Source organism: Giraffa tippelskirchi, chromosome 13 (genome assembly GCF_054371585.1).
Source record: "Giraffa tippelskirchi isolate mGirTip1 chromosome 13, T2T-mGirTip1v1.2.pri, whole genome shotgun sequence".
Classification (NCBI taxonomy): domain Eukaryota; kingdom Metazoa; phylum Chordata; class Mammalia; order Artiodactyla; family Giraffidae; genus Giraffa; species Giraffa tippelskirchi.
Window position 1 is genome coordinate 6,763,593 of NC_137287.1, and position 11,278 is coordinate 6,774,870.

Genomic DNA, 11,278 nt, shown 5'->3' on the forward strand with positions numbered 1-11,278 from the left:
TGGAGGAAACTGAGTGGGGGCCTCCCTGGTGTGGAAAACTCCACGCGCTGAGAGGCAGCTGAGTGGGTCAGAGGAGACATAAATACTTGCTTGTCCCTTCAGCTCTGCCCTTGCCGCCTCTGGTCACTGTTTTTCATCAGGATTCTAAGGCCGTGCAGAGGCCACGTCCCTATGCTGCCTGCCACTGCTCAAGGACATGGCTAGTGATGGGGAAAGGAAGGAAGGGTGTGGGGTCTGGGCAGCTTGGCAGACAAAGGAGAACCCCATAGCAGCCTCCGGGGTAGGAGTAGGAGGGCACAGAGCAGGAAAGGCCCACGTGTGACCCCTGCCAGCTTAGCCATATATTCCATGTTCTGATCTCCTGGGCCCAACCAAACCCACCCCTTTCTCAACATGGAGACAAGAGGTTCCCAAGCCCAAGTCCAATTTTATTTACACTCGTCTCAAAGCACATGATTTGGGGATAGGTGACAGGTCTCAGGGGAGAGGAGGGTGATGGCCACAGAGGATAGGGATGGGGTGCGGGAGAAGAAAGGGATGGCGAGGCGGGTGGGCCTCTCTTCCAGTGTCCTCCACGGGCTCCCATGTGTCCCTGGACAGAGGCAGGGATGCCGTCTTCTTCAGGATTTGGACTTGGACACAGCAAGTCCGATGAGTCCAGCCAGTCCTGCCACGCCCAGGGCCATGCCTCCAACGATGGCCATGCCCACTAGTCCATCTGGGGAGAGGAAAAGGGAGACTGTCACAAGGCCAAACCCAGTCCCTGTAGCAACCTGGGCTACCACCTCACGGCCTGCTGCTCCTTGGCAGGAGATGTGCCTCTCTCCCTGGAGTCCTGGCGTAAGGGGCCCCGAGGGCCGGGGAAAGAAGAGGCTTTGAGGAGGAACTGCCTGGAGGGCATCATCTGGAGAGACCAGAGGGCCCAGGCACGGGGGACAGAAGAGGAGTTAACAGAGTCGAGAGGGACCTGGGGATGCGGGGGGCCAAGGAAACATGAGGGCAGGGAGTGGAGGGAGGCAGAGGGGCAGAGAGGACGGCCTTCACCTTTCTTCATGGCCTTGTCAATGAGCCGTTCCAGTTCTCTGGCCTGGTTGTTCTGCGGCTCTGTCTGCAGCAGCCCTCGCACATACTTTAGGGCCTTTTCATATTCCTGCACTCAGGGAAAACAACACACACCCCCTCAGAATTCCATCCCTCCGCCTGCCCATCAGAGGGGCCTTCTCTCTGCTGGCCCTGGGGCTCCTCCCTCTACCTCCACCCCCTCCCTCACTCCAGCCCCACCCAGAGGAGTAGAGTCCACAAACCACCCCAACTGTGTGGGGGTGATAAGCTGAAGGAGATAACAGCCCAAGGCTTGGGGCTGCACCCCAGTGCTGACATCACTGCTCCCCACACCCTCGGCACCCTGATCTTCTGTCTCTTGCCATCCCTCAGTGTCCTGGCCTGCTTTCACCTTGCACCTCTGTACCCAATACCACCCCCTGCCTACTGCCCTCTTTGGCCTGGGCTCTACCCTGGAGGAGAGAGATGAGCAGGTGCTTGGCCACCCAGGCGGGGTGGAGGGGCAGAAGGAAGTGCTCTGCTTTACCTTGAGCCGATAGTTCCCCACGGCCAGGTAGAAGACGTAATCCCGCTGCTCCTCTTTGCTCCCTTTGGGCAGCAGCTCTGGGGAGTCGGGGTGGGGGGGAAGGAAAAGGGTGAAAACCCCTTCTCTTCTTTCTTAGTGCATGTGTCCCAGACACCCCCTCCACTCCCTAAATTCACTGTCCTGAGCCTCCACTTCAGCTCCAGTCACTCCGGGCTTCCTAGCCAGAGCCGTGGGGCAGCATGAACCCCAGCCAACACTGAGGTGTATCCAGCTTCCATATCAACACTCCAGTCAACTCTGGTTCATCCAAGTGAACTAAAAGCAAATCAGGGCACTGGACAAGCCAAAGGCATCTCTACTCCAGTTGCTTGCTGCCCAGACTAGTGTTCAAAATAAGTTTGCACTCCTTCTCCTTTTAAAAAAACAACTCCGAACTCACCTTCAACTACCTCTCCCTGAAAGATCCCACCTCTTTCTAAGGTTTCATGTTCAGCTGTACTCTGTGCACTAGAATTTGTTGCTAAGTGGGTCGGCAGGTGTTTATACAGCTTCCCAAGCGTCTGTCTCCTCAACTAGACTGGCAATGTTTAGAGACCACTTCTGCAGCTGTGTCCTATTTCTCAAGAAACCTGAGAAATTCACAAATGGAGGCTGAGATGATTTGCATTCAGGAAGATTCTTACTTTTATGGATTTATAATAGGTATCCTTGGCTAGTATAGTGATTGTTTATACACCATTACTTGACCAAGAGAAAAGGGGTACAGAAAAATTTAAAGGTCAAGTATTGTAGCCTCTGACAAATGGTGACCTATCCAAAGTTAACAGGAAATAGGATTCTGATCAAAAAAACACCAGCTGCTCACAGGTTTTGAGGACAGTCTTCTGGACTTCTATGTGACTCCCCCCAAAGGTTTTCAACAACAGCTGCTAAATAAGCAATATGGTGAGGTGCGGGGGCAAAGACAACGTGATTGGGACACACGAAGACAGGAGCCAATTCAGCCATTAATTAACCAGCTGTCTGACCTGAGACGAGTCACTTTCCCTCTGTCTAGACGACCAGATCACCAAAGTCCCGTGGGGACTGACATGCTATGACTGTCTGGCAAAACACCAATGAGGTAGCAAGTAGCCAAAAGCACACTGGGAGAAGTCAGACTAAGTATAGCCCTTTCCTGCAGTGAGTTTACTGGAAGATGACTGTACTCTGAGATCCCATGTTGAAAAAGGATCCCCACACTGGAGATGGAGAGGGAAAACCAGGCCAATGGTGGCAGAGGACGACGATGGCAAGTTGGGAAAGGGGCGAGTTGGGGAGTCAGCCTAGCACCTCACCCTCCAGCAGAGCAAGGCCTTTACGGATGTCGTCGTTGTACTTGCTTCGCACCAGGCACCAGGCATATTCAAACTGCGTGCTCTTGGACACCGAGCCTGCTGCCTTCTCAGACTTAAATTTCTTTTCAAATTTCTGCCACAGGAGAGGAGAGGAGTCATTTAGAAGTGAAGGGAGCAAGCTGAACTCTAGCAGGACCTGGGTGTCCCTGTTATCCTCCGTCTTCTCCTTTGCCACATTCCCCGTTCCGGTCTTGGGGTACCCGGCCATGGGGTACCCCAGGTTCTGCCATCTTCATCTCTGGGACCCAGGCATTCTGCTTCTTAGTGCCGGGTCGTCTCCTTTGTCTCCTTGGACCTCCCGTCTCTGCTTCCCTCCCCCTAGTGGTGCCGAGTGGAGATGCCACCTGGTGGCGGCTCCAGGCACCGCTCCCGAAGCAGCTGACCCCGAGAGGCTGGCTTAAACAGTAAACAGCTCAACAACAGTCCAGCCCACGCGGCCCCTCGTCGGAGACTGTTTCTCTCAGCCCCACCCTGCCTAGTCTAGACCCTATCTTATCTGAAGAAAAAAACGGTAATAAAAACAGTGCCTACTTCCTGTTAGAGCTACAAAGATTGAGACATCCCCTACAAGGGACTTAGCGCTGTGCCGGATTGAATAATAGGTGAAACTTTACGGTGGTCGCTGTGTTCCCCCGCCACTGAAGGAGCACTTAAAATCAGGTGCCCCCATCCTGACCTCGAGCTTCTGAGAGCACCCAGCACCCGTCAGACTCCAGGCCCCGAGTCTGAGGCGTGGTGGGATAGGAAACTACAACTCCCATTAGTCTCTGGGGCAAAGTGGACCCTCTGGGCAAGAGCCGAACGCTGCTGGGGCTGCCGGGAGCCGTAGTTCGGCTTCTCTAGGCAAAATTGATGCTGGGAGGAGAGTGTGGCCCCTACCCGACTCTCCTCAGGGCCCGCCCCTCCGAATCTTCCTTTTCCCTCCCTCGGAGCCGGGCCTCACCAGCAGGTCCTCCACAGACACCAACTCGTTCAGCACGGCCTCCATGGCCGCCGGCCCCGCAGGTCTCACAACTCAGACACTACAGTGCCACTTTCTCCATGGCCCACTGACAGGCGCGGAGAGCTACTTCCGGCGTCCGGCGGAAGCGGGACCACCCTCCCTACGCAGAGCCAATCGCTTCCCGTAGCCGCCGCCGAACCCGCCTCCGCCTACCGCGCCGCGGCGCGCAGCTGGACTTACTGATGCGCATGCTCCAATAGGTCCCTCTCACTCACCACGGTCCGCAGGCCACGCACGGCGCTTGGCCAGTCCTGAGTTTGTCTTCCTGGGTACCCTGCAAGTGCCTCCGTCTACAGAGGCTACCTCAGTAAAATCCGAGACTATGTCTTGGTGGTTAGCCCCCAGACTGAAAACAGCGGAAAGAGAAGGTTGGGAACTGGGCACAGATCACATAATTTTAGGATCTAGTCTAACCCTCTCTTTTCCTCCCTGCCCCCGCCCCCGCCCCCAATTCCCTGCTCTCAGATATCTAGGACCCTAGGGGCTACGTGACTTTTTAATGCCGGCAAGAAAATCATAACTAGTACCAGGGTTTCCAGGGCCCGGGCGGACTTAAAATGCAAAAGCAAAGAAAACCAGATCCGTCAACCGTAAGCCAGAGACTGGAATACATACTAATGGGGGATGCTATTAATGGGAATTTAAAGAAAAACTGTTGCTTCTGCTTGCACAGAAGGTCCAATATTTTAAGTATTATTTAATAAAGCATCCTCTGGGTGTAGTCAAGGGGGAAAGGCCATCCATGTGGGGTCATTGGCAATAAGGAGCTTGGAAGTGAGAAGCAACAAACCATGGAAAGGGGAAATGCTGCATGCTGCTCTGGCATCTGTGTTCTATGCAGTGAAGGGCAGGTAGTGATTTTCAAATTCTCTTTACCTTGACTCAGTGCTCCAGCACACGTGTGAATGTAAGTTCCCTGAGGGCAGAAACTGTGTCTTGTTTATCTGTCCATCTCTAGCTGTGAGCACAAGGTAAATGAAATGTTCAAAAAATATTTGTTGAGTTGTCAGGAAATAATAGTAATGACCACAGTGCAAATGCAGGGGGTTAGCATCCAAACCGGAGAAGGCAATGGCACCCCACTCCAGTACTCTTGCCTGGAAAATCCCATGGACAGAGGAGCCTGATGGGCTACAGTCCATGGGGTCGCTAAGAGTCGGATGACTGAGCGACTTCACTTTCACTTTTCCCTTTCATGCACTGGAGAAGGAAACAGCAACCCACTCCAGTATTCTTGCCTGGAGAATCCCAGGGACGGCAGAGCCTGGTGGGCTGCCGTCTATGGGGTTGCACAGAGTCGGACACGACTGAAGTGACTTAGCAGCAGCAGCATCCAAACACCTTTCACATTTGCAAAGCCCCTTGAATCTTTTTTCCCTCATAATAGCCTTGTGAATTAAGGTGGGAAGTTATTCTTTTCTATTTGGCTTGGACAGTTGATATAAGCTCAGTAAACTTAAGAGAAACCTCAGTTTAGGGAACTGGCTCCATAATAGTCAAGGAGAAAAATTTACCTCCCTTCAGAGATGTACTGAGTGCCTAAGTTTGGCTGGGCATTGGGGTGAGCAGAGAGGGTAAAAAGGTGTACATAATATGAAGCAGATGAGTGAAAATAGGGCTGAACACTAAGGGCAAGTAGAACTTATCTTCCTTTGAAGGCAGGGAATTTAAGAAAGCCAAAAGTCCACTATTTCTATCAGGATGTTACTTTCCTTGGGTGGCCTGCTACCCCTCATCCATGTTTGTTCCATGTTTGTATCTGTTGCAGCTCTTGGCACAGGCCTGGCGGGTGGCAAAAGCTCCATCAGGGTTTGTTAAATGTAATTTGTGGAGGGAAAAAGAATGTGTTACATGGCTCAATTCTGTGCCAATGAAGAGATCTTAAGGTTGTTTCTTGGGTCTAGTAAGCATAGCCATCCACCCTGGATTACAGGGATAAGAAGTAGTGCCTGTTCATTTTACATCCAAATTACGTTTCTCCGTCTTTTTCAAAAACATCTACTTGTGCTTTATGGACTACGCCAAAGCCTTTGACTGTGTGGATCACAACAAACTGTGGAAAATTCTTAAAGAGACGGGACTCCTGAGAAATCTGTATGTAGGTCAAGAAGCAACAGTTAGAACTGGACATGGAACAACAGATTGGTTCCCAATCGGGAAAGGAGTACGTCAAGGCTGTGTAATGTCACTCTGCTTATTTAACTTATATGCAGAGTACATCATGCGAAATGCCAGGTTGGATGAAGCACAAGCTGGAATCAAGATTGCTGGGAGAAATATCAGTAACCTCAGATATACAGATGACACCACCCTTAGGGCAGAAAGTGAAGAACTAAAGAGCTTCCTGATGAAAGTGAAAGAGGAGAGTGAAAAAGTTGGCTTAAAACTCAACATTCAGAAAATGAAGATCATGGCACCCAGTCCCATCACTTCATGGCAAATAGATGGGGAAACAGTGAGAGATTTTATTTTGGGGGGCTCCAAGATCACTGCAGATGGTGACTACAGCCATGAAATTAAAAGACGTTTGCTCCTTGAAAGAAAAGCTATGACCAACCTAGACAGCATATTAAAAAGCAGAGACATTACTTTACCAACAAAGGTCTGTCTAGTCAAAGCTATGATTTTTCCAGCAGTCATGTATGGGTGTGAGAGTTGGATTATAAAGAAAGCTGAGCGCCAAAGAATTGATGCTTTTGAACTGTGGTGTTGGAGAAGACTCTTGAGATTTTCTTGGACTGCAAGGAGATCCAACCAGTCTGTCCTAAAGGAAATCAGTCTTGAATATTCTTTGGAAGGACTGATGCTGAAGCTGAAGCTCCAATACTTTGGCCACCTGATGCAAAGAACTGACTCATTGGAAAAGACTCTGATGCTGGGAAAGATTGAAGGCAGGAGGAGAAGGGCACGACAGAGGATGAGATGGTTGGATGGCTTCACTGATTTAATGGACAGGAGTTTGAGTAAGCTCGGGGAGTTGGTGATGGACAGGGAATCCTGGTGTGCTGCAGTCCATGGGGTCACAGAGTGGGACACGACTGAGCGACTGAACTGATGTTTTTCAACGAGCATCCAAATTCTAACTATTGTCACCATGGAGTAGTCAGAGGGACCTTATAAAAATGCATTTCTCAGTTTATCTGAAACCCTTTAATAGCTTCTCATTGTCATTAGAACAAAGGCCAAAACCTTGGAGCAAAGCCCAGAAGGTTCTCTGTAGGCTGGTCTGACTCCTGCTCTGCATCATCTCTCCTTCACTGCCTCTCCCTGTCTGTACACCAGCCCCACAGTCCTCCTTTCAGTTCTGCAACCCGTAGTGGCCACAGGCCCTCTGTACATGCAGTCCCTGCTATCTAGAACATCTCCCCCTGCCCCTGCCTCCCACTTTGCTTACATGACTCATTCATTCATTTATGATTTAGTTCATTCAACAAATACTTATTGAGCACCTGTTATGTGCCAGGCACTGTTTAAGTATTTGGGATCAGCACTGAATAAGGTTCCTGTTCTCACAGAACTTGCATTTTAGTGGGGAAAACAGAAAAAAATAATCGAACAAGTAAATAACTAAAAACACAATAATGGCAGGAGTTTATAAAGTGCTGTGAAAACAAGGAAAGCAGGGGAAAGGGACTGTGAGAGAAGAGGATGCTGGTGGAGGAGAGCTCTAAGAAGCCCACCGTGGAGAAGTGACACCTGGACAGAGAACTGAAGTAGCCATGCAGGTGAATGGGGAGAAGGTTCCAGGGAGACGAAACAGCAAGAGCCAAAGCCTTAAGGAAGGGACACATAAGAGTTGTTAAGAAAATGAGGGCAGAGAGGTAGCCAGGGGCAGATTGTGGGGGGCCTCGTAGACTATGGTAAGGAATCTGGACTTAGTGTGACAAGTGATGGGAAGGCATTGGAGGGTTTTGGGCAACAGAGTGAAATGATCCAGCATAGAGCAATCCCTCCGGTGGCTACTGGGGTGGCCCAGGCAAGAGACAGTGGTGACCTGGTCTACAGCAGCAGCAGTGGAGGTAAAGGAGTTCAGGATATATGGTCAGAAGGTATGGTCGGCAAGAACTGCTGATGGACTGATTCTGAGAGAGGAGGGTAGGATGACACATAGGTTTGTGCCCTGACTGACCTGGTGAATTCCTACTGACCCTCAGTTCTAAGCTCTAAGACTCCTCCTTAGGGAAGGCCTTCTCTGGCATCCAGATTAGGAGGGCTCCTGTTGAGAGGCTGAGCACTACCCATCCTGCATTTTCAGAATATAAGACTGTAACCCGCTCATTCTTTTCTTAGTTAGCCCAGTGTTTTTGTGAACCACACGAGTATTGGTTTGGGAATGGTAATAACATCTTCCAGGAGCCAAAGACTATTCTGCTATACTCTCTTTTTCCCCACATAAAGGAAGGCTCACATGTGACCTGGGTCCAAAATCACACCAGGAAGGTAAGAGCTCTGTTTGATCCATGAGGAAACTGAGACTCAAAAAGCTTAATTCATCTTCCCAAGGTCACAGAGCTAGAAGTGGAGGAGCTGGGATTTAAACCTGAGTCCTGCTTCAGTGTCAGAGACGAAGAGTCAGTTACAGAATAAACAGACAGGATACGACGAGTTTGTAAGTATGCTCCAGTTTTTATCTTTAAAAAATTTAAGTGTCAATATGTCATTTTTTTTTGTTTTTGTTTTGCATAGTAGAGGACTTCCCTTGAGCAGCAGATGAATGAGGAAGGAAATATTCAGATTAATTCAAAATGAAAACAGCCAAAGCAATCCCAATAACCACCCCCCCTTTTTTAGTAAAATATAGTAAAATTAAAAACAAAACCCCCCAAACCACCACCAGTGCCACTGAGATTGTTGTAAAACTGACTTCTGTCTCTTGGCAAATGGCCTGTATTTTTAGTTTACACTATGTGCTACTTTCTAATTATACACTTGTGTGATTTGGTGATGAATGCCACCCTCCTATACTAGACTGTAGACTAGCTACATGAGGGCAGGGTCTGTCTGTTTTGCTCATCTTATGCGCAAAGAGCTCAGAGCCTCTACCAGTAGATACTCACTTTGTACTAATAATTGTTGCATAAATGGTTATTGCAGTTGCTATGATTAACTTTTTGGAAAAGAAACCAGTCAGTATATAGTAAGAGCTATATTATTTGACTAGTAATCTACTTCTGTGGGGAAAAAGTATTCAACAAAAGCCAAAAAAAAAAAAAAAAGGAAAGAAAAGGCATGAAGATATTCATTCCTGCATATCTCTGAAGGTAAACAAACAACTGAATCACCAAGGAATGGTTTTATTAAATGATGTTACATCAATATTATGTTACATCAATATAATAATAAACAGCCTTAAAGTCAGTCATCTGGATTCTAGGCTGATAATATTCAAAACAAAACAGAAAAGTATGACCTTCTCAAATTCAGTCCTGTGAGTGAGCAGAAAGGAAACTGACATTTTTTGTTGGTGGAACCAAAACTTAGAACTGGTACTTGGTGGCAGAGGCCCTCCTTTGACGACACCAGAAATTGGAACCTGTTTCAGACTTCTGCCCTACAGCATCTTGTCAGGTTAGCCCAGGAGAAGTTCTCAGCAAACACCCACCAAACAGGATCCCGCTATTATTTTAAAAAAATTAATAGGAGATCAAAGCAGTCAATCTTAAAGGAAATCAACCCTGAATATTCATTGGAGAGACTGATGCTGAGGCTCCAGTACTTTGGCCACCTGATGCGAAGAGCCGACTCATTGGAAAAGAGCCTGATGCTGGGAAGGATTGAGGGCAGGAGGGAAAGGGGCAACAACAGAGGATGAGATGGTTGGATGGCATCACCGACTCAATGGACATGAGTTTGAGCAAACTCCAGAAGATAGTGAAAGATAGGGAAGTCTGGCGTGCTGCAGTCCATGGGGTCACAAAGAGTCAGACACGACTTAACGACCAAACAACAACAATTTATTATTTATTTGGCTGCGCCAGGTCTTAGTTATGGCGTGCGGAAATCTAGTTCCCTGACCAGGGATCGAACCTGGGCCCCCTGCGTGGGAGCGTGGAGTCATAATCACTGAACCACCAGGGAAGTCCCAAGGGTTCCACTATTTGTGTTCTTCTAATCTTCAGTGATCAGTCTCCTCTACTTCCCACTTTCATCTATTGTTTAATTAGACCAGAAGTCCTGTCAACCTCCAACTGATTCATTCATCCATCCAACAAAACATTTCTTAAGGGTCTGCTGTGTTCCAGGAACCCTTCTAAGTGCTGGGTAAGAGAAATGAACTAAATAGACATAAATCCTTCTCCCATGGAAGTCAATCTTAGCGGAAGAGAAAAGACAGCTAACGAGTAAATACATAATATCAGGCCACCGCTGCCTCCATTCTGTCGTCATACTCGTTGTTAACAGCCTTCACGTGTTTTCGTCTTTCAACCCCGCCTGGCTGCCAGCTGCATTTTAAAGTGCAAATCAGACCCCACATCTGATTAAAATACCGTCTAGACTACGCAGGACATGGTTGAAATTTCTTATGATGCATACAAAGCCCTTCAGGATCGTCTCTGCTTACCTCTCCAGCTTCGTCTCCAGGCACCCACGCGCCCTGCACACGGCCACCTTTCTTCTACTCGGAATGCTCTCCAACCGGAGATCTCCATCCACCAAACACCTGAGTCCCTGCGTGGCCGGCAACTAACTGCCAGGCTCAGGGCCGTTACCCTCCGGGGCAGCTCTTATCACCCAGTCCCACAGTCCTTTATGTGGACAGGGACCGTGTCTTGTTTATCTCTCTGCCAAAGGGCAGGCACCCAAGAATTGTTCGTGGGGTGAATGAGAGAGTAACGGCAGGCATTCTAAAAAAAAAAAGGCGCTAAGGACCTCGGAGACATCTGCACTTCCGGGTAGCGGCTCGGTCGGCCCCGGAGGTAGGGGTGACCCCCAGGGTCTGCTCTAGGAGGAGGGCTCGGTGACCCGGAGGACCCCGGAAGACTCGAGCGGGAAGAGCGCGCAGTCTACGTCGGTGCAGTCGCCGCCCTCTGGAGGGAGGCGGGGCCGAGACGAGCCCTGGGCGGGGCGCGGGGGCCCCTCTGGCCAATTAACGCGAGCATCTTCGCGGGAGGGGCGGGGCGCGGCGAGACTGAGAGGTGGAGGGGGCGGTGCCAAGGCCTGAGATCCCTGAACCTCGGCTCTTGCCCGTGTGGTCCGGGGTGAGCGGGACTCTCCTTGCTAATCCTTAAGCCAGAGACGCTGTCTGTAAATTAAAATTTATCTGTTGCCTCCTTTAGAGTCTGTCTCGCA

General features: G+C 49.5%; 1 protein-coding gene across 2 annotated transcripts; it reads right to left on the reverse strand.

Annotated features, from left to right (window-relative positions):
* Window positions 1-407: 407 nt before the first annotated feature.
* On the reverse strand, window positions 408-10,963 carry FIS1 (fission, mitochondrial 1). Of its 2 annotated transcripts, XM_081556221.1 has the most exons (5): window positions 3,929-4,045; window positions 2,926-3,058; window positions 1,589-1,665; window positions 1,045-1,150; window positions 408-718 (listed from the first exon to the last, which is right to left on the reverse strand). In XM_081556221.1, the coding sequence occupies exons 1-5, from the start codon at window positions 3,971-3,973 to the stop codon at window positions 621-623; spliced, it is 459 nt and encodes a 152-aa protein (XP_081412347.1). In that variant the 5' UTR covers window positions 3,974-4,045; the 3' UTR covers window positions 408-620. The 2 variants fall into 2 exon arrangements, with proteins under 2 accessions (XP_081412347.1, XP_081412348.1); XM_081556222.1 differs by lacking the exons at window positions 2,926-3,058; window positions 3,929-4,045 and adding an exon at window positions 10,551-10,963.
* Window positions 10,964-11,278: the final 315 nt, after the last annotated feature.

Bases quoted from the DNA above. Each gene is read 5' to 3' on its own strand.
- FIS1 (XM_081556221.1), bottom strand. From the start codon at position 3,973: ATGGAGGCCGTGCTGAACGAGTTGGTGTCTGTGGAGGACCTGCTG. The intron at 3,059-3,928 runs GTGAGGCCCGGC...CTCCTGTGGCAG, and splicing joins TGTCTGTGGAGGACCTGCTG to AAATTTGAAAAGAAATTTAA. The intron at 719-1,044 runs GTGAAGGCCGTC...TCCTCTCCCCAG, and splicing joins TGACAAGGCCATGAAGAAAG to ATGGACTAGTGGGCATGGCC.